This window comes from Helobdella robusta, assembly GCF_000326865.2.
Source record: "Helobdella robusta unplaced genomic scaffold HELROscaffold_17, whole genome shotgun sequence".
NCBI lineage: Eukaryota > Metazoa > Annelida > Clitellata > Rhynchobdellida > Glossiphoniidae > Helobdella > Helobdella robusta.
Window position 1 is genome coordinate 2808720 of NW_008703942.1, and position 27818 is coordinate 2836537.

At 33.2% G+C, this 27818-nt stretch overlaps 2 protein-coding genes across 2 annotated transcripts; both read right to left on the minus strand.

Annotated features, from left to right (window-relative positions):
- Positions 1–8912: 8912 nt before the first annotated feature.
- Positions 8913–21040, minus strand: HELRODRAFT_191028 (hypothetical protein; the record flags this gene model as incomplete). The annotated part of the gene is made up of 20 exons (XM_009016107.1): positions 8913–9013; positions 9193–9297; positions 9850–11257; positions 11402–11839; positions 11980–12225; positions 12487–12807; positions 13125–13269; positions 13480–13607; positions 13678–14058; positions 14232–14315; positions 14467–14519; positions 16026–16199; positions 17683–17734; positions 18080–18216; positions 19338–19479; positions 19766–19906; positions 20265–20324; positions 20485–20556; positions 20672–20764; positions 20915–21040. The coding sequence occupies 20 exons, from the start codon at positions 21038–21040 to the stop codon at positions 8913–8915; spliced, it is 4407 nt and encodes a 1468-aa protein (XP_009014355.1).
- Positions 21041–22859: 1819 nt separating this feature from the next.
- HELRODRAFT_170293 (hypothetical protein) lies at positions 22860–24361 on the minus strand (the record flags this gene model as incomplete). Its single annotated transcript, XM_009016108.1, has 2 exons — positions 22860–23336; positions 23777–24361. 2 exons carry the CDS (start codon positions 24359–24361, stop codon positions 22860–22862), a joined length of 1062 nt encoding a protein of 353 aa, XP_009014356.1.
- Positions 24362–27818: the final 3457 nt, after the last annotated feature.

A 27818-nucleotide genomic window follows, 5' to 3' on the forward strand; every position in this document is an offset into this window, starting at 1 on the left:
GACTACATTTGTCATATTATTTATTTGCCAGTGTGCTTTCAAATTCACTAATGTTTCAGGCAGAATGATGGAGTCGAATATTTTTGCCGGAGTCAGATGATACACCGACAGCCTGGTTTCAACGACATCAAAAACCTTGCTTCATAAAAATTACGCTTATTCTTATTATGATATTTATATTTTTATTTAAAAAATTTTACTTAAACTTTGACGGTTTCAAGTTTCAAGTCATTGAAAATAAATACACACTCACACAGAAGTTAAAATTATAATAAAGTAAAAAAAAAAGAAATTTTTTCGAGTGGATAGCTCTTGAAATGAGAATTGCACGTAGTCTGTCTGTCGGTTATAGATATCATTTATCTATCTCTTAATTTAAATATCTAAGAAAAATATGCTCATACATTTCTCGCATCTCTCTCTCTCTCTCTATCTATCTGATACTGTATGTGTAATATATCTATCTTTGTATCTTCTGCATATTGTATCTATTCATCAAGGTAAACCATGAAGTATCTATTTTTGTATCTTCTGCATATTGTATCTATCCATCAAAGTAACCATCTATTTTGTATCTTAGGATGTTATGTTCGAGTAATGCACAGCAAAAAAGGCTTCTGTGTGTGTGTTACCTGTTAGCACTTGAAAAGAAATGAAATGATAAACTATCTTTATATTTTTTCATAGTTTGTTCGTAAGTTAAAAAGAATGCAGATGTTTTTGTGCGTGTGTGTTCGTTGGTAATATTTTTTGCTTGCAATTGATAGTATGCGTGCCTCTATGTGCCTTTACTATTTGTTTGTTTGTATGTATGTAGCTGGTTCATATATGTGTGTAATGTGTGTACGTGGTATATATATATATATATATATATATATATATCAATATATGTGAGTGCGTAATGTGTGTGTGTAAATGTTTTATATTGTATATGTATAGAAATTAACTAACTAGCTATGAAGGTAAACGTAGAATAGAATATTCACACATCATTTGAGAAGAAGTTGAGATTATTAGCAGTTCCTTGATTCGCTCGCGCCATCATCATTGCAACGACTAGATAATTGGTTAAACATATTATTTTTCTTTCTTCTACTCTGCCAGTTCACGCTGCGAAACATTAAAAGGTTAATATTGTTTGGAAAACTTCGTCTCAAACCCGTTTACATAATGAAGTTCCATTTTTTTAAGTAAGAAAGTATTTTTAATATTTTTATTGTTTCACGTGCACGAGGTGATATGAAATAATTCATACGTACATGTGTTTCAGTAAAAGTCATTTCGGTTGATAAAGCAATAGTAGATGTAGTAGCCCACAATAATTGAAGCATTTTTAATGGAATGAATGATTCAATCTGATGTATGAAGAATGAACAATTACATCAGGCGCCGACAAGTAAATGGGTTACTACCACAACTGCTACTACAACTGCTGCCACAACTGCTGCCACAACTGCTACTACAACTGCTGCCACAACTGCTGCTTCAACTGCTGCTTCAAGTGCTGCCCTATTAAACCTAAATATTTAGCACAAGAACATAAACAATATGCAGATAAAATATTTAATAAAAACACATTTTTAGTTAACTTATATTAAAGACTCGTTAATAAATTTTGGAGACCTTATTCTAATTATTCTTATCAGAAAAACATTTATTAACTTCCTCCCTACAAGTCAAATTAAAACTGCTCCACCCATGTTTGACTTTGGCGTAGTTTGTATATGGGCTAATCAACTAAATATTTTATTAAGCCAGGCATGTTATCTATTTATATATTTTATTAATTAGTTTACTTCTGTAATAATTACTTTACTGTGTGTCTGTCTGTCTAACCTGTATATTACATATTATCATGCTACAGCAAACAAACAAATAAACAAACCAAAAGCATACAAACCAAACCAGTATACAAAGCAAAACAAAACAAGCCATCAACAAAAGCGTCTAAACAGTACAATACACAGAGATGTAACATAAATAACATTCACTCACTTTAAATGAAACTCTTCCAGAATATAAGATATGGATGAATAATGAAAATAATGATGGTGGTGGTTGTGCACTTTCCAATGTTGGTGGAAAGGGATGTGAAATGGTAATATGATTGATCGAAACAAGTTTGAAGCGAGAATTAAATCTCTATTTACATAATTTCATTCACACTGATTTATTCTCTAATTAAATGAGGTAGAATGGTGATGTGATATTGATCGAGATAAATTTTAAACAAGAATTAAATCTCTATTTACATAATTTTATTCGCATAAATTCTCTGATAACCGTATGGTGTCATAGAGGATTTATGGCAAACATGGCTGACTTTCATCCAGTCCTATTTGTGAAACATTCAAGCCAACTTCAAAATGGTTTTGAGGAAGATTCAGAGAGTAAATTAATTGTCCTATTTCATTATCTAACTTTCAATTTTAAGTGGTTTCAAATCACTATAATTAAATATTAATTTTTCAAAAAATGCTTGAAAGCTAGTATCAAATTTTTTCCTTACGCTACGTAAATATTATTAATAGATCTCTTTCTATATATCATTCGTCATCGTCATCATCTTCGTTGTCGTCGTCATCACTTCATCGTCGTCATCATCACTACCTTATTCTTCTCATTTGCATGTGAATTTCACTACGGACGAAATTTTTATTTTCAACAATCTTAACTATTTTTAAAAATTTAGATTTTAAATAGTTTACGGGTGTGCTTGAGTGTGCGTGAGTGTTTGTGTGTGTGAGCGTGTGTGTGTGTGTGGTGTGTGTACAGCACCAATTACGGAAAGCCTCATTTCATTATTCACCAAAACGTCTGAATGGTGCCATTATGACTTTAGTTTAGCTTAATATTCTCAGTAAGTGTCAATCAACTCACAGATATAACTTCTCAAAAAACAATGCTTGTTGAAATATATAATTCAGCCATATATGGAGAGTAATTACGAATAATTAATGTATATATATATATATATATATATATATATATATATATATATTCTTGCCCATTTTGTATTAATTAATTACACATGTTTCGTTGTCATTCCAAATTTGCAATATCGATATTCGTACTTCTACCTTCACTTCCAGTATTTAACTTTTGAAATTCATTTAACATATTTTGTATATTGTATATTTTATTATCAGTTATCTTAACATTTAATTTATTTTATTGGCAAGTTAAGTACCTTTACTCAAATTTCGTATACTTTTTACATTAATTTTAATTTAATTTCCTTAACCATTTTACGCTTATATTTTCCCAATTTGGTTCGTTTATTCTTCTTGATTTTACAATTTTGAATATTCAATTCTTATTCAATAATTTAAAGGTAGGCTCTGATGATGACATACACTGTCGAAACGACGTCGTCAGCCGTTCGAAATGCTTGACGAGTTTAATAAAATTAAGTTACAGCAATTGCGTCTTATTGAACAAACCCAAAAGAAATTAATTAATACAAAATGGGCAAGAACATTCAACCAAATTCGTTATAACGAAAACCTCGCGTCAAACTATATATATATATATATATATATATATATATTATAGATAGATATATGATGCTAATCATCCCACTTAAACCGTCTAACCGTTGCGTTAGTCACCTTTTATAAAATATGCATCCCTTCCAACAATGATATTCTTGTTCAATCTCTCAAACAACGATATTCATAATCCGGATTCAATACGGATGTATTTGTATGTGAACGCCATACACACACACACACACACACACACACCACACACACTCATACACACAACCATTTTTTTTAATTATGTTAGTTTAATAGGATAACTTATAAAAATATAAAATTGAAATAAAAAACTGAATGATTTATTTATCTGACTAAATAGATTAATAATTAACTAATTGATTGATTAATTAATTAATTACTAGTGGAATAAATTAAACAACTGCGAGTTGAACGAACGATCAGACAAATGATTGAATGAACAATGCACGAACTGAATGTGAATGACGTAAATGTTTATAAGCGCAAATTACTTTTTATTATCTGAGGATGAAACATTTAGAAGATATATTAAGAATAATAGTAATTATTATCATTATTATTAGTATTATTATTATTATTATTATTAGGTTTACAACAAGAATAAAAATAACGGCAATGAATAAGAGTAATAATAATTAAGTGAATGTTTATTTTGAATTAGTGGATGGCGACCTTTTCAATTATAAATAACTATTTGTTTTATTTATCCATCTCCTTAATCATTCATTTACTCATTCACTCATTTGTCTATTTATTTATTTACTCTTTCGTTCATACATACATACATACACACACATACATACATTAATTTGCGCTATATAAATATTTCTAAATAAATAAATAAATAAATACATACATAACACACACATACACACACATACATACATACACACATACATACACACATACATACACACATACCCATACAATACAAGATGTAAATCTGCTACATGCAATCGATATGGCGACAAATCAACATGGCAATCGAATTACAGGAGAAAAAAAAATTTTAAGCTAACAATTCAGCCTATGAAACTATTTAACAATTTTAAACTTGTGTGCGTGTATGTATGCACATACAAACAGGTACACATATAAACACATACCTACATAAACACATACACTTACCTATACACATGTATGTATGTATGTATGTACTTATGTGTACATACACATTCGAACATACTTACAAATACATACGTACAAAAACCTGCACACATTAACAGGTACAAATGCAAATACGTACACATATAAACATATACCTACATAAACACATACACTTACACCTATACACAAATTTACTAACACGTACAAAACACGCACGCACACTCACAAACGAAAGAACAAACAAGCAAACGAACAGGCAAACAAACGAACGAACGCACAAACGAACGAACGAACGAACAGAAATATTTCCACAATCATCTTAAATGTTTGAAGAATGTGCGATTTTCTTTCATCTAAAATTAAAGTCCAATCTGGTGATGGGATGCCACGTATCGAAATAATAAAAATAATCAACCAACCAACCGAATAATAAAAATAATAAGAAAATGTCATTAATGAAACAAACAACCACCACAACAATAAAAACAACAACAACGATAATCTAGCAAAATTTTTTAGTAATTAATAATAAAATTTCAAAAATTAGTTAACAATCGTTTTGTGTGTATCTATTGTCAACTCATTTAGTATTATTATTTATTATCTTTTATAAATACTATTATTATTTGTGTGTACATCAATTGATAACAAAATGATTCATTTTTTTATTTGGTACATTTTTCCCAAAAAAAAAACAAAGTTTTTGGTTCAATTTATAAATCAAAAAAGTTGAATGTGGATAAATAAATGCATGTTAATAAATAAATAAATCGATTTGTCAATCAATCAATCAATCAATCAATCAATCAATCAATCAATCAATCAATCAATCAATCAATCAATCAATCAATCAATCAATCAATCAATCAATCAATCAATCAATCAATCAATCAATCAATCAATCAATCAATCAATCAATCAATCAATCAATCAATCAATCAATCAATCAATCAATCAATCAATCAATCAATCAATCAATCAATCAATCAATCAATCAATCAATCAATCAATCAATCAATCAATCAATCAATCAATCAATCAATCAATCAATCAATCAATCAATCAATCAATCAATCAATCAATCAATCAATCAATCAATCAATCAATCACTCAATCAATCACTCAATCAATCAATCAATCAATCAATCAACCAATCAATCAATCAATCAATCAATCGATCAATCAATCAATCAATCAAAGTTTTCAAATAAATTTATAAGGCATTCAATGGATCTTGAAAAACATTGCTAGACTTGATGTCTGGTTTGTTGCTCTTCTTTCTGTTATTATCATCATCATTGTTATTATTATTGTTGTTGTTGTTTTTTGAATATGGAAAAGTAGTTCCTTTCAGTTTATCCTTATTGGAAGAGAGGTGGTGTGATGATGATGATGATGAATGCGCACCAACAACAACATTATCATTATTATTTTTATTATTATTATCATTATTATTAATGCCAAACATGTCGTCGTCGTCGTCATCATCATCTGTTGGTAATGAATAAAATAAAGTAAAATATACGATATGAGTATTTGACAGCTGTTCATCAACAAATTAATTATTTGGAAAATTCATTCGGTTGAAACACTCACTGCTTAAATATAACTAAAAAAAATTTTCTATAAAAAATAATTTTTTTCTATAAAAAAAATCTTGCAACGGTGAATTGAACTGGCATAGAATTGAGTGACGGCATGTAATAAGAAACATCCTGCTAATCAAAGGAATGTTCCATGCTACTCCCTTCAAAAAAAAGTAGACTCCATTTCTGAGTCTGCATGTAAGAAAAACGTTCAACTGAAAATGAAAAATAAGCTTTTAACAAGTGCCTTCGAACGTCGGGGTTGAAAGATCGTGCAAACTTTCAGAGATTTATTGGCTTATTAGTCATTTATTTCCAGCACTGCGCCATTTAATACAATTAACTCATTAAGTTTACATGAAACAACATCATCAACCAATTGAGGCGATGTAACAGTATGTCAGCTTGTTCGTCTGTCTGTCTGTCTGTCATCTGTCTGTCCAGTAATGAGTTGTTGAGACGTATAGCCCAAGTTTAAATTCTAATTATACCGCTCTCAAAAGTGAAAAATGGTCTGCAGATTTCAAGCGAGCCTGCTCTGTTAACGATGCCATCTTTGATAAAATGAAGCAGGCGGCGTTCGTTGAATCAAATGAACTGAACGTTGAGGAGATCAATGACATCAGGATGACTTCCCTACCCGACTTCCAAACTAACCGCAATCAACATCAGGGCAGTGCTCCAGATGAACTTGAGCTTATAAATTGAAGTGGGTCTTATTTTCTGAGTTTTGAGAAGTCGGTTTGGTGATTTTGTTTTCATGCAAGACTACTTCCTTCGCCAAGTAATTTATTCAACTGCCAGATAAACAAACACGTATGTTCAATACTCCATAACAGCAAATACAATATCACCTACATAAATAAAACATACACACACATACACATACGTACATAAAACATACACACACACACACATACATAAAACATATATACACACACACGTACATAAAACATACACACGTACATAAAACATACACACACATTCATGCAGTTATGTAGACTATACATGTATACTATGCATGAAATGAACATCGACCAACGCATAAGCTGGGAGGAGATGCATGCATCGAGGAAGATATGCATGCGCGTAGACTTGATTAATATTTAATACTATCGGCATTTGAAATTCATCGCTTGTGCAAAAATATGAAAGGAAAAATAAACACGTGATCACGGAAAAAAAGACTAAAAAATACAAAAAAAGATTATGAAAAAGGTAAAGCCAAAGAAAAAAAAGGATAAAAACAAAGATAAAAATTATTAATAAAAGTAAAAAAAGATGAAAAGATTTTGCAAAAAAATGAAAGCATCAATCTTATTTACGATTGGAAGTGGTGACGAAGAAGAAATGATGATGACGACGATGATGACGATGACGACGATGATGTTTTGATGATACGTTCACATTTCTTTATCGCCATAAACACTATCACTAACTCTTTCATCGCTTTCAAACGTTATCACAGTTATGATTACTATTACCATTATCAACAGTAGTACTAGTAGTAGTAGTAGCAATAGCAGTAATAGTAGTGGTAGTAGTAGTAATAGTTGAAGTAGTAGCAGTAGTAGTGGTAGTAGTAGTAATAGTTGAAGTAGTAGCAGTAGTAGTAGTAGTAGTAGTAGTAGTAGTAGTAGTAGTAGCAGAATTAGCAGTTGTAATAGTAGTAGTAGCAGTAGTAGTAGTAGTAGTAGTAGTAGTAGTAGTAGTAGTAGTAGTAGTAGTAGTAGTAGTAGTAGTAGCAGCAGCAGTAACACAACAGCAGCAGCAATAGTAATAGTAGTATTAGTAATAGGGATGCACCGAAGTTCGGCCCCGGCTCCGGCCCCGGCCAAAATCCGGCTTTTTTTTCAAATCCGGTCGAATCCGGCCCCGGCCGGATTTGGTGGCCGGATTTAGGGCCGGATTTGGTGGCCGGATTTAGGGCCGGATTTGGTGGCCGGATTTAGGGCCGGATTTGGTGGCCGGATTTAGGGCCGGATTTGGTGGCCGGATTTAGGGCCGGATTTGGTGGCCGGATTTAGGGCCGGATTTAAGCGTCTATCAACTTTTAAAAATGTTATAAACAGAAAAAAAAATTTTTATTGAATTCAATTAATTTTATGTCAATAAGTTAAAGGCTAAGCTAAAGGCATACATGACACATAATAACAACATCACTAATTGTGAGGTGATCTGGACAATTTTTTTATTCTATAACATGGGTTATGCATAAATTATAAGCTGATCTTTGTGTAAAAGAACTTGTGCACGTGTATATACTATATATTGATAATTGCACATGACGGATCATATAGCTACATAATATATATATATATATATATATATATATATAAATAAAGATATATATCTATATATATATATATATATAGAGAGAGAGAGAGAGAGAGAGAGAGAGATACATAAGCACATAATTTAAGAACATGGTATGTTAAAGGTTAGGCTAGGTATACATGACACATAATTACAACATCACTAATTGTGCGGTGAGCTGGACAATTTTCTTTGTGCTTTAACTTAGGTTATGCAAATATGCATAAATTATAAGCTGATCTTTGTGTACAGAATTTGGCGTATCACACAACTTATTCATATATTTGAATTAAATAACTATTTACTTGGTGTTATTTTTTGATGTTCAACATGTAGATAACCGTAAATGTGAGTATTTTTTCTAACGTATGTAAAATGGTAACTAAAATCCGGCCCCGGCTCCGACCCCGGCCGGTTTTTGAATTTCAAATCCGGCCAAGTCCGGCCCCGGCCGGATTTGAAAAACCTGAATCCGGTGCATCCCTAATTAGTAACAGTAGTATTAATAGTACTTCAATGAAATAACATGTAATTACCGAAATTAAACAGATTAGTTGTGTTCTTCCTTGCTTTACTTGTGGCTACAAATTTCTTTGGTTGTTGTTGTTGTGGTGGTAGTTGTCGTGGTTTTTGTTGTTGTTTTGGAATGCTAAAAAACAGACTGTCATTTTTATCGATTTCGTTATTAATGTTGTTGGTGGTGACGTTGTTTATCTTGTGGCTGCTGCTGCTGTTTCCGCTGACATCATTTGCAGTAGCCACTTTGTCTGCATTATGTAGGGTGGTTGGCATTACATGGTAATAATATTAAAATAATTATAGTGACGATGATGAAATCAATGATGATGATGACGTTGATGATGGGTGGTGAGAATGATAAACATTGTGATGAAAATGACCCAAATGATGAAGGAGATGTTGATAACGATAATGATTTCGACGACGGAAAAGATGATGACAATGGTTATGATGTGGCAATGACGATGATGAAACAAAGATAAAAGACAATTATTAAATGTTAATAAATAATGTAAAAATCAAGCGCGCTTTATTTATAGACATATAATTACATTTTTAAATAGATTCTCACTCAACAATCAATTAAGAACGGATCAATTAATTAATGGAATTAAGAGCCATAACGATATTAAACAAAAGACCATCATTACTGCAAGTAAGTACTACTTCTGTTACTAGCATTTAAGTGTTACTACAACTAAAAAAAACTCTTAACTAGTCCAAGCGATGTACTTTTGAAATTTATTATAAAACATAAAAATAATTACAGAGTAATTTATTATAATAATACCATGCTATACCTTTAAAAACTCTTGCTTCTTTAAAAATATCATCGTCGTCGTCATCACTATTTATTAGTTCACTAATGGTTTTAAGATTTACTTTAGCATTTCGTGTAGGATTGTCGGTGGTTGCGGTAGTAGCAGCAGAAGCTGCAGTAATTGTAGAAGTAGTAGAAGCAGAATTGATGGTAGGAATATTAGCATTGGAAATATTACTATGAATAGTTGTAGCGTTAGTAATGTTTGTAGTTGTACTGGATTCAGCAGCAGCACCAGCTGCAGTAGTAGTAGTAGTAGTAGTCTTAGCCGTCGTTGCGGTAACAATGGCTGTTTTGGTGGTAGATGTAGTAGTGGCAAATAGATCGTCATCAGAACTTTCATTCTGTCCAAAATTGTCTGTTTTGGATTGAGTCGTTGTGGTCGTTGTGGTTGTCAGGGAAGCTGCTGTGGCTAGCATTGTCTTTAGTTTTGGCAGCACTGCAGACATGTAGTTGTTCGAATAAACGTCAACATCGTCGTCGTCCACGTTTTGTCGACTGAAAAAGTTGCCACTCTTCTTTTCCTCAGCCGCAGATGCAAAAGAAGCAGCAACAGAACCGCTGGTAGAAGTAGCAGCAGAAGTAGCAGCAGAGGTAGCAGCAGAGGTAGCAGCAGCAGCAGATAGTGTTAAATTTTTGTTGGCGTATGCATTTGAGAATATATTTAAGTCATCATCATCGTCGTCATCATCCTTCCCGAAGAAGTTGTTAACATCGGATGTCTTCAACGCAATAGAGGGTTTAATGTATTTTATCGTGCCAAACAAATCATCGTCGTCGTCATCGTCAGCTTCATCATCAAACTTCGGTGGGGTGAAGAGAGGAGATTCCTTATCTATCGGTCTTTGCTGCTGATTTTTATGCGGTTGTTGCTGCAGCTGTTGCTGTTGTTGCTGCTGTTGTTGTTGCTGCTGCTGTTGTTGAGAGTGTTGAGGTGGCGGTTGTTGCTGTTGCGGTTGTTGCTGCTGCGGTTGTTGTTGTTGTAGCTGCTGTTGCCGATGGTGTTGAGGTTGTTGCTGGGATTGAATATTTTGCTTAGAATTCAAAGGGTTCGTTATTGAAATGGCTTGACCATCAGAAATAGTGTTGGAAGCAATTGAAGTAACAGCAGTAGTAATAGATGTAGGAACCTTAGAAGAAATATTTTTTTGAGTGGTGGTAGCAGTTGTTGAAGCTGATGTAGTTGCTGTGGATGCTGCCGTTTTTAAGTTGCTAAAGCTATCATGATTACTAAGAACACTTTTGTTTTCAGCCGGATTTGATTGGCTATGCGAGTGATCACGTGACTTTTTACTTATCCAATCACAACCATCAAAATCGCTTTCACTGTCAGCAGCACATGCTCGTATTGTTCTCGGCCTGCGTGCCTTGCGAATTTTTGGTCTGGTCTTGTAAGAGGGTGGAAATAAAATTTCAATCGTTTCATCAACATTATCAACGAAGACTAAAATTTTAAAATGCTTTATAATTAACATCGTAAAAACGAATTTAAAATCAGAGCAAATTGGTTGTTACCAAAAATGTTTTCAAACCTTAGAAACACACTGCAAGAACGGAGCACTTCTGTCTTTTATCAGATCCATTGTTTCCTTCTGTCTATCTTCATTTTCATGTTCACCATTGGTTGTTGTTGTAGCTGTCGTTGTTGTAGTTGTTGATGTCGTTGTTGTAGTAGATGTCGTTGTTTGAAATGTTGAGCCATCCAAAGCCTGTTTGCTTGTGTGACTATTCATACGATCGTCTATCAAATCTTTAGCAACATCTTTCACCTTAATTTCCGTAACAACTGCTGCTGCTGCTGTTGCTGCTGTTGCGCAGAGGTCAACATCTGAAGATGATGATGAAGAAGATGATAACAAATGATCGCCGTCCTTCTTGGCGGGGTTTTTGGCGGAGACTGCAGGTTTGTTTTTGAAGATGGGCTTTGCTGACTGGGCTCCGAACGTTAGGGGGTTGATGTTCAGAATGTTCTGCATACAATCATACACTTGTTTAAACATTGTTTGTTGCAAAATTATTATTTTATAACATATTATTGAATTGTAAATATAACATATATTCACGAAATGTCAGCTTATATTTTTTACGAACGATGAATGAACATGCTCACCTGCAGGTTTTTAATGTTGCCGCTTTTTTTGCTAACTGAATCATCATTAGTTGGTGATTGTTGATGCTGCTGCTGCTGTTTCATCGATCCACCATCTTCAGTTTCAGATGACGAAGAAAAAATGGGTTTCGGTTTCGATTTATTTGAATCATTTGATTGGTTTGTTTGTACTTTGGTTTCATCTGATTGGTTGAGGCCTTTGCTTGATTTGTTTGATGCCAGAAAGTCAGATGGTGAATCATTTTCCTTTAAGGATGGATTAGTGTGATGTTGTGGTGGTGAATGTTGTTGTTGGGGTTGCTGTTGCTGCTGTGGTGGTTGTGGCGTTTGCTGCTGTGGTGGTTGTGGCGTTTGTTGTTGTGGTGGTTGTTGTTGTTGTTGTTTTGTTTTGTTGGATAAACTTGAAAATAAATCCTCATCATCATCACTACTGCTGAACAGCATTTTAAGTTTGGATATTGCCAGAGTTGTTGTTGCTGTTGTTGTTGTTGGTTGTCCAGTAGATACGGTAGTTGATGTGATTAATGTTGGTGGTGGTGCTGGTTGATGTTTTGACGATGTTGCCAATTTTGTGTCTGTTAAGTTGTTCGTTTTGGTGTCTTTATCTGGGATTTGTTGAGATGGTTGAGTTTGTTGTTGTTGCTGTAGTTGTTGTGGTTGCTTTGGTTGTTGTGATTGTTGTGGTTGTAGATTAGGAATTTGTTGCTGAACGACAACGACATCTTTTGATTCTGTTTTGTTTGATTTTTTCAATGAGCTGAACAAATCATCACTTTCATCCTCATCAGCGTCATCGAACAGTTTTGATTTCGTGGCCTTCGCAGGTTTCTGTCGCGGTGAAAAGTATTCAAGTGAACGTAAGAGCGGGAAATAGGAATAACAAATCTTGAGTTGCAATTCTTAAAACAAATAGATAAAAATAAATAAATAAACTGTAAATTAATGTAGAAAAGTGTACATAAACAAACTAAAATAAAATTAATATTCAAGAGTTGAAACAACAAAGTTGCTATAACTAGTAGAAGCATCTGCAATAAACAACAAACAAACAAACAACGACACACAAACAAACAAACAACAAACAAAATAACCACAGCAACAAAACACAAACAACAACAAAAACTAGGCAAAAAAGAGGCACTTACGACGTTGCTGCTCACCACATCAGTACCACCATCTCGATCACCACTCCCCTCTTTCTTAATCTCCTTCTTCGTGGCGCCAAACAGATCGCCATCGTCGTAGTCGTCGTCGTCATCAAACAAACTGACAACTTTCTTAGAGGATTTGCTGTGGAAGATGAAGTTTCGGCATGGTAAGGCATATATATATGTATATAAATAAATAAATTAGTGATTTCAAGTTAGTGAATTTGCAAATTAAGATTTAATAACGATAACGACGACGATGATGACGACGACGACTACACCTGTAATGATGACGAAATGAAGTATCAAGTGATTCGATCAAAAGGCAACGAACAGAAAGAACAAAACGCACTTTGCTATAACTATTTTTCCATGTTCAAATTGTTGTTGTTCGATGTGCGGAGCTTTAGTGCTTTGATTGATATATTGTTTGGCGGTAACTTGACTTGTTGGTTGATTGTTGGCAGCAACTTTTTTATCCTGTCAATAATTAAATTTAAAAAAGTTCGATGGAAAATTTAAATAATGAGATGAACACGATGATTTTAACCTTATTTTTTGACAGACTTGTAAACAGGTCATCTTCACTCTCATCATCCTCATCATCATCCTTGTTAACAGCAGCCACAGGAGCTACAGCCTGAGGTTGAGACGATTTTGTGGCAAGGGATTGTTGAGTCTTGTTTGGAGCTTTGAAACCAACAGGTTTGAACAGGTCATCATCATCTTCGCTTGTGTTGTTGTCAAATAGGCTGGTTGGTTTCTTATACTTTGACTGCTGATGCTGCTGTTGTTGTTGTTTAGATGTTTGGTGTTGTTGGGGCTGTTGCAGCTTAGCTTGTTGCTGCTCTGGCTTAGCTTGTTGTTGTTGTTTATTTTCTGGATGAAGTTGTGTTCCCTGAGTTTCACCAACGTCCGAATTGTCATCAAGCTGCATAAAAATAAAAACTAACTTACATTATTTGTATTTTATTTAGATGAAGATTACATTCATATATCTACACACCCATCCATTCATCCATTTATATATTCATTCATTCACTCATTCATCCGTTCATCAATTCATCTTCTCAATCCTCTATCCATCCGCCTATTGAAACTGACCCTATTAACAAGTTTGTTCTTCCTCAGAGATGAATTCATCAATGCAGGATTCGATCCAAAAAGGGACACACCTCCTGGCGGAACCTGTGATAGATGGATAATGGATGGATGAATTGATAGATGGATATATTGATGAATTGATATATAGATAGATTGATAGATGGATAGATTGATGCTTGAATGAATGAATGAATGGATGAGTGCTAGATGATGATAACGAGGACATATGGAGAACCTTTTTAGATGGTTTGTCATCCTTCTTCACATCCATGTTTGCGAACAACTTATCTAAGTTTGCGAGAATATAAATTTTTCAATATCATTTTAACCGTCATCGTTATTACTCGCAACCGAGGCATCATCATATCATCCTCATCATAACTGTCATCATCATCATCAAAAGTGACATCAACCATTATCTTTCAACTTCATAACTAAATAATTCATGTGATGACGTACAATTCAAGTTAGTAAAAATTTAAATGGATTCATTCAATTATTCATTCACTCATTCATTCATTCACTCATTCATTCATTCACTCATTCATTCATTCATTCACATATTCATTCATCCATTCATTTCTCTATTTATTACGATGACAACATTTCAGTAGTTTGAACTTCAGATATTTCAATTACACGATTATCTTTTAGAAGTCTTTTGGAAAATGGGTTATTTTTTAATTTACTGACATTTGTGTCTATGCTATGTGTATAAATATACCTTAAAATGCAAACAGTCCACCAGTTCATTATCTTAATTATTCCAATGGTTTAATTTGAAAAGACGTCGATTGATTTAATTATCTTCTCATGTGGTTCTTATCTCTTCCGTTTTATGTATTTTTTTATATTTCCTTTGTCACTGCTTGTTCGTTTTATTTTGAAATAAATTTTGTTATGAAGTGTTTCGAAGATGAAGGTAAACAAAGTAGAGGATGAAAGTAAACAAAAGAGGAATCGGAGAAAGTTTGAATAGCTGATATTTTATTATGCGCAATGTTCCACCTCATTAACTTATTGTTGAAAGATACAGAAACATTTAAGTTTCAGATTGTGAACATTTTTAAGACAGGCATCAACAAAATTGTCGCACATTGAAACAATTTCATCTTCCTACAAATAAATTAAATAAATGTACAGAAGTTTAAAAACGCTTCCAGAAACTATACGAAAATGACGTCATTTGATTTACAAAAACATTTTTGAGAATAAATAATTGTTGTTTAAATACTTTACGCCTTCAATAGAGCGATATTTTATATGAAGGGAGTCTGTCGACTGATCAACTACAGTCATTGCAAGAAGCCAGGCCAGTTAGTGCTTACTTGGTTTCTGTTAAATTTCGAAGGACAAAAGCGTTCAGCAAAAGATAAATTTTTAAAGCATAGCTACGTGTTTCGGACATAGTATACTTTTCAGTATATAGTTACACACATCGCCATTAGATCATAAACACTTCAACACTAAGATAACATCTAAAAGACATCAAGCTAGAGCAATTTTGATTGACATAAAATACAAATTCAATCAAAATTACTCAGCATTGAAGAACGTTGAACGTGGAGGCAAACTTTGTGGAGTATCATCTACCAAATTAGAGTCCTAGTAATCAATGGAAGTTAGTATCACATAAACCTACTGTCGACAAACTCTTATTTTTGCTTCCACGTTTTCTGCTACAATCATCATACATCATCGAACGTCTACTCACATCATCACAAGTGAAATCCATTGAACAATCACTTTTATCATCTTAACTCATCAGATATCAGATAAATCAAAAATGTCTACCTTCACCATCGTCGTCGTCGTCAGCATCATCGTTGGTTCCTTTGTTAGTTGTGGTCTTAGTGGAAAGAGTCTTATCTGCTTTTGGCTTGTTGATAATGTCAGTTATCTTCGACATGAAGTCATCTTCATCCCCGTCTCCTTCCGATTCGTCAAAAATACTTTTGAATTTCTGAACTACAAAAGAGGAGAAGGAAGATGATTGGTTGGCTAACTGCTTTGAGTATACTGAAATGATTGGTGGATTGATGATCAACAGAAGAAAGAAAAATCAAGGTCACATGATCTGACATACATAGGCCGAAATATATAGCTAGCATCACTGAAATTATTATTTTTATTAATATATCTATCATCATCACCATCATAATCACCACCATCACCATCATAATCACCACCATCATCCTCATCATAATCACCATCATCACCATCATCACTCACAGGAATCCTTATTCCCAACATTTGAAATGGACGAAGCAGACGATGTTGACTCGCTAAGGTTATCATTCTGATGAATTTCAATTAATCAACCGTTTTCATTTATGGCTTCGTTGTATCATATACCATAACATGTTATATCAAACATTATATCATGTCATATCAATATATGTTATATCAACACATGATATCACGTTATATCAATGCATTATATCATGTCATACCAACACATGATATCTTGTCATATCAACACATGATATCATGCCATACCAACACATGATATCATGTTATATCAATGCATGATATCATCACCATCATCATTCTTAATTCTATTAATATAACATATGAGCTACAACCATCCGTCTAATCATCATCATCATACTCATCATCATCAAACAATCCCAACAAGCCAGGACCAATAAGAAATAAAAAACCTTGTCATCATTATCACAACCATAATATCATTATCATCACTGCTATCATCATCGCCATCATCCTCACCACCGTCATCATCACCACCACCATCATCATCATCACCACCATCATCATCATCATCACCACCATCACCACCATCATCACCACCATCACCATCACCACCATCATCATCATCACCGTCATCATCACCACCGTCATCATCATCACCATCATCATCACCATCATCATCACCATCACCACTTCATACTTCAAAAACGTTTTTATTCTTTCTCGCAATGTTCTTTCCTTTCTGCATGAGCGTCGACGACGACGACGACGACTGGCGTTTTGTTGGCGGCTTAAACATGTCGTCGTAACTGACGTCACTACTATTATCATCATCATCATCGCCTCCAACCACATCATTATCATCACCGCCAAATAGGTCTTTCTTCGTTGAGACCACTGAAACATAGTTCATTCATTCGATAAATGATTTAAATTTGATTTGAAATATAAAGCATCTATATTGAAAAAATTATACGACTGAATATAAATATACAATCAATCAAGCAAACACTCTACAAACATACAAATAAACAAATTACAAACAATACACAAACATACAAATAAACAAATTACAAATAATACACAAACAATACACAAACATACAAATAAACAAATGTACAAACAATACACAAACATACAAATATACCAAATATACAAACATACAAACACACAAACAACAATATACAGTTCTGTATATTGTGTATTAAATTGAATATTACATTCAAAATGGACATCTAACCATCATTCTTTTGATTCACAATTTTTGATTTTAGTTTTTTATCAATGGCGTTCTGCAAAATGTAATGAATGAATGAGTGAGTGAGTGAGTGAATGAATGAATGAATGAATGAATGAATGAATGAATGAATGAATGAATGAATGAATGAATGAATGAATGAATGAATGAAAGAACGAACGAATGAATGAACGAATGAACGAACAAACGAACGAATGAATGAGAGAATGGATTATAGATTGAAATCATTATAGACATCATTACAATAATAAATAAATGAATAAATATTAATATATTAAAATTACTAAAATATAATTAATTAATTGATAATAATTAATAGCTTAATTAAAAGTAATTAACAATTAACGATACATTGACAGCAAATGATAAATGAACCTACCTTCAAAATCAGCCTAGCATCATTCTTAGTTACTGGATACATGTCTGAGTGTTCTGTCGCTTCGACTGCTGCTACTGGTACGTCTGCAGTTAACTCTTTTTTAGATTTTTTGTGTCGACTGCTGGTCGCTGCTTTAACTGATTGATGATAGGAATACCGTTTAAAATGGTACATAATTATTACACGTGAGAATAACTATATATGTGGCTTTATTGAAAGTTATATCAACCAATCAATCAATAAAACAATCTAAATCAATCGATCAATCAAGCCAATCTATTGATCAATCAATCGATGATCGATTAATCAATCAATCAATCGATGATCGATCAATCAATCAATTGATCGATCAATCAATTTATCCAATCTTTCCATCAACCCATCTAATCAATCTATCAATCTATTTATCAATCAATCGCCAGATCAATCAATCAATATTGGAAAGAAAGTTTCTCCAAAATATGACAGTAATTACAACAAACACAATAACTTAAAAGACAAACAAATAGGACCAACTAGCTAGATAGCGTGTAACAAGAGCTATCAAATATTTGATAAAATATAATTAAAATTGATAGAGCACTCCACAAAGTAACTTAACTTTTTCACAGACTTTCACAATTTTTAAATTGAAAAAAAAACTATCTGGGAGCTCTTGCTAGGCATTATTTAATAAAAATTTGGAATCATTAGCAACACAAAATTACATCCTATAATTACAAACATACACAAACACACACATATATACACATACATACAGACAGACACACATACACACACACACACGCATACATACATACACATACATACAAACAGACACACACACACATATACACATTCACATACATACACACTCACGTACATGCATGCATAATATAAACACACGTATACATATATGTATATGAATGTATAAATGTGTATGATATTATATGATTCATCGTTAAAATTGTAACATTAAATTATTTTTGAGAAATTGGAAAAAGTGAAATAATCTAGAAAAGAGCGCTGAAATTTTATAATTTTGAGAAGTGATTAACTAGCACATCATCCTTGCCATTATCAGTCATTTAAAACGTATTACACACACAAGAACACGCACACACATACACACGAACACTCATACACATACACACACAGGCGTGCAATTAAGTTCTATGTTCTTATAATTATTAATCACTTTCCCGAATTTAATCACCAAAACCAACCAGCCAACTAACCAACATTCAAAAAATATGATGCAATATAACAAGTTACTAACAGAGCTCATCGTCGTCCTCTTCTTCATCGTCACCATCCTCATCGTTACGATTATCATCATCACCATCATCATCTTTATCATTGCTAACAGCTCCAACGTTTGATAAACCATTTTGTGTGGTTTGTTGTAGCTGCTGTTGCTGCTGCAAGTGACGACGATGGTGATGTGGCTGATGGAAGAAGTCATGTGACCCAATCAGTGGCGGTAGTGGTCGGCTGCTGTCGTCTGCCTGTGTTGCGTGGCAAGAAAGATTCATTGGAGGCGTTTTATTAAGTCGGCTATTTGTTACTTAATTATATTAACTAAACCTTGCACAATTATTTTATTTCAATCATTTTAAACTTCGACATCAGCACGGCACCCATCCAACTTCCATTTCATCTTTCTTCCATTTCATTTTTCATTTCATTCATGCAAACAGCGCCAACCTTTGCGTTATTTCCACCCGTCGTCGGCGCGCCATCAGCAGCTGAACCATCAAACCCATCCAGCAATTTGATCCCCATGGAAACTGCATTTATTATCTTTGGTAAGAACTCTGCTTCCTGCTCCTCTTTCGTTAATACTGGCTGTGAATGAATAAATGGCGGAAATAATAATACCATGGAAGTTGAGGAGACGACAATCACGACGAAAATGAAACAAAAATAGGCAGCAAAGAAACATTAAACATTCATTCATTAGTTTTTGTGTCATTCATGTTCATTCATTTAACATTCATTCATTCATTCATAACAACAAACATTCATTCATTAGTTTTTTGTGTCATTTTTTTATTGGTTGAAAAAACTTTTCAAATAGTTAATTAACATCATTTACTTCAAGCCATTTTAAGGGAAATCATGTAATCTTGAAAATATGAAAATTTTCCATGTTTAAAAACAGCTCGTAATTAAACTTATTCAAAAATGAAAAACAGTGTTTAACTTTCAGTTCAGAGACTCTGGATGTCTGGATGCTGCATGGCAGGTCCTCGTCGTACACTCTCTGCAACGTTTTACATGCAAATTTTTTTATGTGAGATTTGTATGCTATGGTGGTCACATGCACGATTTAATAGTTCTGTACATTCAAATATTTAAAATTTAAAAAAAGAAGTTCAACATTTAATAAAGATGTCAATTGATTATTAGGATACAAGACGTACGTTTTCAACGAATTGTGTGTTGGCAAGAGTGTTGAACTGGTTGAATGTATTGTTTAACCTAACACCTGTCGTCTAAAATTAATTTGAAAAAATAAAATATGAAGAAAAAAAAATAATACAAACTATAGATAAACATAGCAGGTGTTATTAGATTAAAGAAAAATAAACATAGCAGATGGTATAATACTTTGGTCCGATACTGCAGATCGACGAGCTGTTCATGCACATTCTCCATTCTGCGGGTCATTTTGTTCGATAGGTGGTGCAGGTAGCCTAGAAGCTGGTCATAAATTTTAAAAAATTGTTTTTAAAATTTATTTACTCTATAGAGATATCATATGCACAAATTTGTATGAACTGAACGCGCATGCACACACACATACAAACACATGAACAAGCAAACGTACACACAAATGATGAGCAAACAAACCTTGGCATCTCCAGCTAATGTCCAGGAATTGGCCATGGACCTCAACTCATTGATGGAACATTCCTGGGTAAAAGTTTTCTCCCCAATGAATGGGAATGATTTCATTTCTGCATCACTAGATCCCATTCCTTCTGACTGGCCAGTCAAATAACAACTTATAATATCGTGAAAATTGAATAATTAAATATTAATAATTACATAATAAATTAAATTAATTAACCTTTCCTTCTGGCTGACCAGTCAAATAACAACTTTTAATATCTTGAAAATCAAATAATTAAATACTAACCATTATATAATAAATTAAACTAATTAACCTTAATAACTTAATTGTTATTAAATGTTATCAAAATTATGATATGTATTATTATATCCTTAACACCACTCATTCATGAGTCATTCCAATGAATATTTTATTTTGTTTTTATATTAAAATTAAAAACAATAAACTTTTTTTTAATTTCATTTCTAACTAAAATATAATAATCATTTGTGATTGTAACTAAAATTCATTCATTCATTTATCTATCCATTCATTCATTCATCTATCCATTCATCATTGTATAATAATATTATAGTATTGGCTATTTAATTTTTTTTTCATTCTGGTCATATGATGACAACTGAATTGAATGGAGAAATCAGAAATGACATGACATAACTCAAGGAAAACCAAATTAAACGAGAAAGAAGAACATTTCCAACCAGACGTGAATTTCAAAAAATTGTACAAATATCAAAACGAAATAATTACAAATTATGCAAATGACAAAATAAATTCAATTTCAAACTTAACTTAATCAAAAACCATTTAAAAAAATTGAAAAGTGAACTTTGAACAGATGTAAACAAAAACTCCTTCAAAGATTAAAAATAGACAAACGGCTGTCTGAAATTTGGGCCCGCTTGTTAGATTACCGTACACATTCAATTAAAACAAGCAGTTTATATTTTATTTATTATGTAATATATACAAACTTTATATTATAAAAATAAATATAATATGCAATTTACAAAAAGAGTTTAAACCGTCAGTCTGATTGTCAAATTTTAATTTATTATTCAGGAATTGAACCATAACATTTCAAACAACTTCACGTTGACCAGAAACCAATATTTATTTGCCACTTGATATAATTTTTTATTATAGCTTGTAATAAGGAGATTGTGACGGAATAATAACAATTTATCATGCAATTTATGTAGAATGCTATAGTTATACCCCGTACCTTGATAAACTTAAAAAAAATACTAAACACTAATTCAACGAACTGAACAATTAATAGTTATTAGCGGACTATCGAGAAATTAATCACATACCTCAGTCACATACATATTCATGATACACGGCTACACATAGTATATAACATACATATATACTCTAAACATGACAGAATTATAAAAAAATGACCCTGGTCATACTCCATCATGCAAGTAGCCGAGGTTCGAAATATAACATACACACACAACACCCAGTCGGTCTATAAACACCTACATACCAAATATTACCAAACATGTTAGTACCAAAGTTCGTTGGGCGAATAACTAAATGGATCAAACTCAAAGCGACAAACCGAACAAGACAAGCGAACGATGAATTTGTTAATTATTCTTATTCATAAACATTAAACACAAAACGTTAGCTTGGGAGTTAATTTTTATATTCTATAGAGGTAATCTATAACATTGAAAATCTAATACAATAAAGATCAATAGATATCGACTGATACAATAAATGAAAAAAATGGTTTGAATTACTAAATTGAAGCATCTCTAACAAGTGAGAAAATGTAAAATTTGGCACATTGCAATTTACTCCACCCTTAAATATGTCCTACCCTTTGAGTAACGACTGAAACAAAATATGTAGCAAGAACATGAGGTGATACACAGTAACTTTAAATTTAAAATAAATAAACACAGGTAGTATTTAATAGATCTTAACTTAAGCCAAAACAATATCAGCAATCATTTGAGCAAATTTCATTCCTTTGGCCTTTGCTTCTGCAGATGTGTCGGCTACAAGTCCCAAACAACTGCAGTTAATTTCCGAGAGGACCAGTCTCCTGCCTGGATTGCAGCTGGGAATATCAGTAGGCTTCATTTCCTTAACTTCCTCCTCAATGCAGTCAACAGACCACCAATATGGAACATCGTCTATTTTCAGAACATTCTTGATGTCATGAGACCATTGCACGACAGCATCAGCCATCTTCGTGTGCACTTTTGGATCGTATGTTGTGTAGACAGCTCCAGAACGAAGAGTAGCAGTGAATGCACTTGCGTCAACTGGTTTCTTATGAACTATTTCAAGGAGGGCATGACGTGACATCAAGAATCGAAACTCACCATCTTTGATCAGTGGCAAGAAGGGCATACTGATTGCATCTTCTTGGCAAACAGCTAAAAACTTAGGAATAACCTGCAAATTTGCAATACATTTAACGATTTAACCATCAGTATTTATTTCAATTTTTAATTTACCATTTTGTTTATAAAATGTGATATAATCTTTATCAGAACGATTTATTATACAGTAAATTTCAAATTTTAACATTATTTATACAAAGCCCTGACTAAATTAATAACTTACTGAGTCTGTATTTTAAACAATATATTTTCAGCAAACAATCACAATTTAGAGTATTAGATTACTAAATAAAAATACTAAACAGTGTTTCTTGAGGCTTTATATGTATATTATATAGATTATAAAGTGAAAAGTAGCATATATTTCATATTTTTTAGTACTCTTGGCCTAAGTGAACATGAAGAACGGAACAAATTTAAAAATTAAAACAAGATATTTGAAAAAATACGTTAGAATTTGGAAAACGAAGTGAAAATATTTTAATTACTCACATCTTTTCTTTCAATCACTTCAGAGTTTTGAGTGTAAGCATCAGTAAAGAGAATTTTATCACCTTCTGTGTTCTCCAACTTCCAGACACCCAGGCCTGTTGATCCACGAAGCATTTTAAGAACTCTTGGAGGTCCGTTAACTGGTATGATTCGATCAATTTCACCATCATTCTTTTTCATGCATTCGTAATGATGGAGTAGAACACCATCGACGCCCATAGAAGTATCTTTCAACTCATACAAAATCATCTTGCTGCCTAAACGATCCATATGCTCTGCATCTGGACCAAGTAAAACGCCAGCTTTTTTCAAGCCGTGCAATACTTTCAAATATTCGTCGAGACTTATCTCTTCGTAATCCATCGGATTCACGCGGCCTAGGAATGCTGTTTTGGGGTGTTTTTGGATAAGAGATTCTGCTGTGTCATTTTTGGTGATGAAAAGAACTTCGGATTTAACTCCCTTTTGACGGAAAGCCTCAACCAGCCAAGGTGTGTCTCTTCTGTACTTTCCTCCTTCTGTGTCAGCATTTTTGTCTTTGGCGGAAGCTACTTCCAAAACAAGAACTTGTTCATATTTGGCCATCTCTGAATTTTTGTTTTTCAAAGTTTAAACTGAAAATCGGCGCGAGATTCTGTCAAAAATAATTTGAAAACAAAATTTTTAAAACAAGTATATTGTTATATTAATTCTTGCAGTAAATGTTCAAAACGAACATGTGATTTAATTTGATTAAAAAAAAAGAAACCACCTTGAAACAGAGGACGACGACAGAGAAAGAATGAAAGTGCCGACTGGCTGTCCTTAAATAGCTTACGTGAGACGCGTTTTTCCAGCCTTCGAGCTTCAAGCGCTACACATTTGCATCTAATTATAATATGCTAATGAGCTAATGTTACATGCGAATTATAATCCATACAAATATAAGATATAACCTTCATGCGTGTATGGATGTATTTTACACAAATTCTCTTTATATGACTGCCTATATTTTTTCAAAAATTAAAAAAAGCGAATTATTTCAATGAATCGGCTTATATTTGTGTAATAAAGTATTACCGCAAAAATACTGCAACAGCACTACTAAACCACACACAACTCTCTACTTCTCAAATATCAACGTTCAATGAGAATAATTAAAACTGTGCTAAATGAACATCTTGCATAATTATTAAGTCAATCAGTGTGTCAAATCCATGTCACATTGACCTAGATAAACAGAGCCACGTCATGGCCTGACATGATTATCAACAGATGGATGCACAGCACATTTGCTGGCTCTTAATGCATGAATACAAAACATATCCGTAACAAAAATGATAATTAATCACAACGTTAAATTCTAATGTCTTCCTATTAATTAAATACTACCTCATTAATAATTATAAGTGGTTTTGTTCTGCTACGCCGGAACGAATGAAGTTAAACAGTCCAACGAATGTTCTCATTTTGGAAGCAAATTTGTAATCGCAAGCTCAAACGTGTGTGTGTGAGTGTGTGTGCGTGCGTGAACATACATGAAACATAGTACTGTAGTAACCTAGTCTATTATATTAAACACACACAGCAGCAGCAGAGCATGCATCTTTTCATACCTACAAGTATACAGACTGACACATAGATGCATCATTTACATACAGATCTTTTCTCATAAATTATACACGTTAATTCCTCAGAAGCGCATAAGCACTACGTATTTGTGGACACACAGTATGAGCTGATGTGAAACGAACATCCCTTTTGTTTATTTGTACTTCTACATAGCTAACCTAGCCTGAATGAGCTCAATGTTTGTCCGGTTAATAACGTTTTAGTATACATATATGCGTTTTCACATGTGTACGTGTACATGGGTGTTGTGCCTGCCTGCCTGCCTGTCTAATCTGCATGTTGTGGTGTGGAAGTGAATGGCCTACTTGTGAATGAACAAACTGGTCATTCTACATGTGCTTTCGTTTGAGCGTCAACGTGTGTGTGTGCATTGCCCATGTGATCATGATTTGACCAATTCTTTGTTGTTTTTTATGTGCTAGTGTATATTTTCTTTTTTTGTTTTACCTCTCTAGTCAATCGAAGTTATTATATTTCAGGTAAACAATGAATGATCAAGAGGGCAAACCAAATTGTTCGATTTCTGAAAACTTTACGTTTACGGGCAATTATATAATATTGAATATAATTGCAACATTAAAGCAACCAGCAATTATTATCTTACAGAATGTAGAAGAGTTTTTTAACCAGGCATCGTCTACATGATATGATTATTGTGTTAACAGAAACATTTTTCTGTTATAGTTGCAATAATTTTCTTATGTTCGTTAGCCAATAACAATATATTAGTAGAGGCTGAATTAATAATATTAATACCCAATTATTTTAAGCTCTTTTGCTGGCGCAAAAAAGTCCTCCTAACTTCTGCATGTATGCAACATTTTCCGTTCTATGTACTTCGTAACGTAATCAAAAAAGGCCTCTAGCTACCAACCTCCGTCGTAGAGGATGATATCCAGCTACATCGTTCTAATGCCAGAACCGGTGGTGTTAGCTATGTTGCATATGCGCGAAGTTGTCAAACTCGACGACTTCATCAGACTGGTCAGGTAGCCATTCTTTGATCAAGTCCTCCCATGAAGAACCAGCGCAGATAATTAACATAGGAACCTCCCATAGACAGTACACTACACACACAAATGCAGCTGTACATGTATTGATAAATACATCCCGCCCTTGCAATGCATGCGTCAAATAAACAGACAACCAAACATGAGCACACTGTATGATGTGGATATATACAATGAAGGACCATTTCATTACATGGCATTTCTTGAGTGTTTCCGTGTGAAAGGTCAAAAACTTTTAACACACATCCAAGACCGCGTACTACACTTACACGAGCACGATCTCACAGACTAATTACACACACACATACACATCTACACACACACAATCCTGTACTACGTATGCGCCCATACTTGAAAAAAAAACAAACACAGGTACAAATACAATGAATGCATTGAAATTAAGACATTTACACATACGTGTGTGATTAATGAAAATTATCAAAACGTATGTTAGCTTAAGTAATCATCGACATCGTCATCATCATCGATATCGTCATCATCACCATTATTACCATCATCATCACCACCAAACGATGTTATGGCCTGTCCACATGATAAAAGTAAACAAATTCGAAATGTCTGCAAATATTGCTATGTCAGTTGTTATGTTACTATCATCATCGTCGTCGTCATCACGTCATCATCATCATCACGTTGCCGTCAAAATCATGTCTATGTTATGATGAGTGTCCATCACTATCATATCATTACCATGATCAACACCACTCATTCGCTCTTTCTTTCTTACTCATAACCATCATCACTGCAATCATTTTATACTCATCGCTAAAAATAATCATTTCAACAGCTTACATACATCGCAACAATTATCATCAATGGCAACAATAGCAACAACAACAATACTAATAATACGTAACAATAATACTAACAACATGAATAATAAGACTAACATAGAAGAACAACATCGCAACAACAACAACAACAGCAACAACAACAACAACAACAGGTGTTTCCAATCCTATGTTAATTCCCTTTAAAAAACAGAGCTAGTCGATAATATGACGTTATCGCATCAACAACAATAAAATAATAATAAATAACAAAGTTTAATAAATATCAATAATAACAAATATCACAATAATAACAAATAGCACATTAACAACAAATAGCACATTAATAATAAACAGCAAGTCGTAACAATAACGATAACAAAAATAACAATAACAGTGACCACGCAGCGTTATGAGTAACTATAAATTAATACATTTATCACTGCAGGAATCCGTGCCGAGGTAAGCAACGATGTAGAAAAAGTAATACTGGTAAAGTAACAGTAAAATAACATACCAGCGTAATATTCGCTATAGCTGACGAGAAACTTGGGAGTCGCATTTGAATCCGGATTACAAAAAACGTTGTAGATAATTTTGAAACGTTGGGTTGAGGCCAAAAAACGAGAC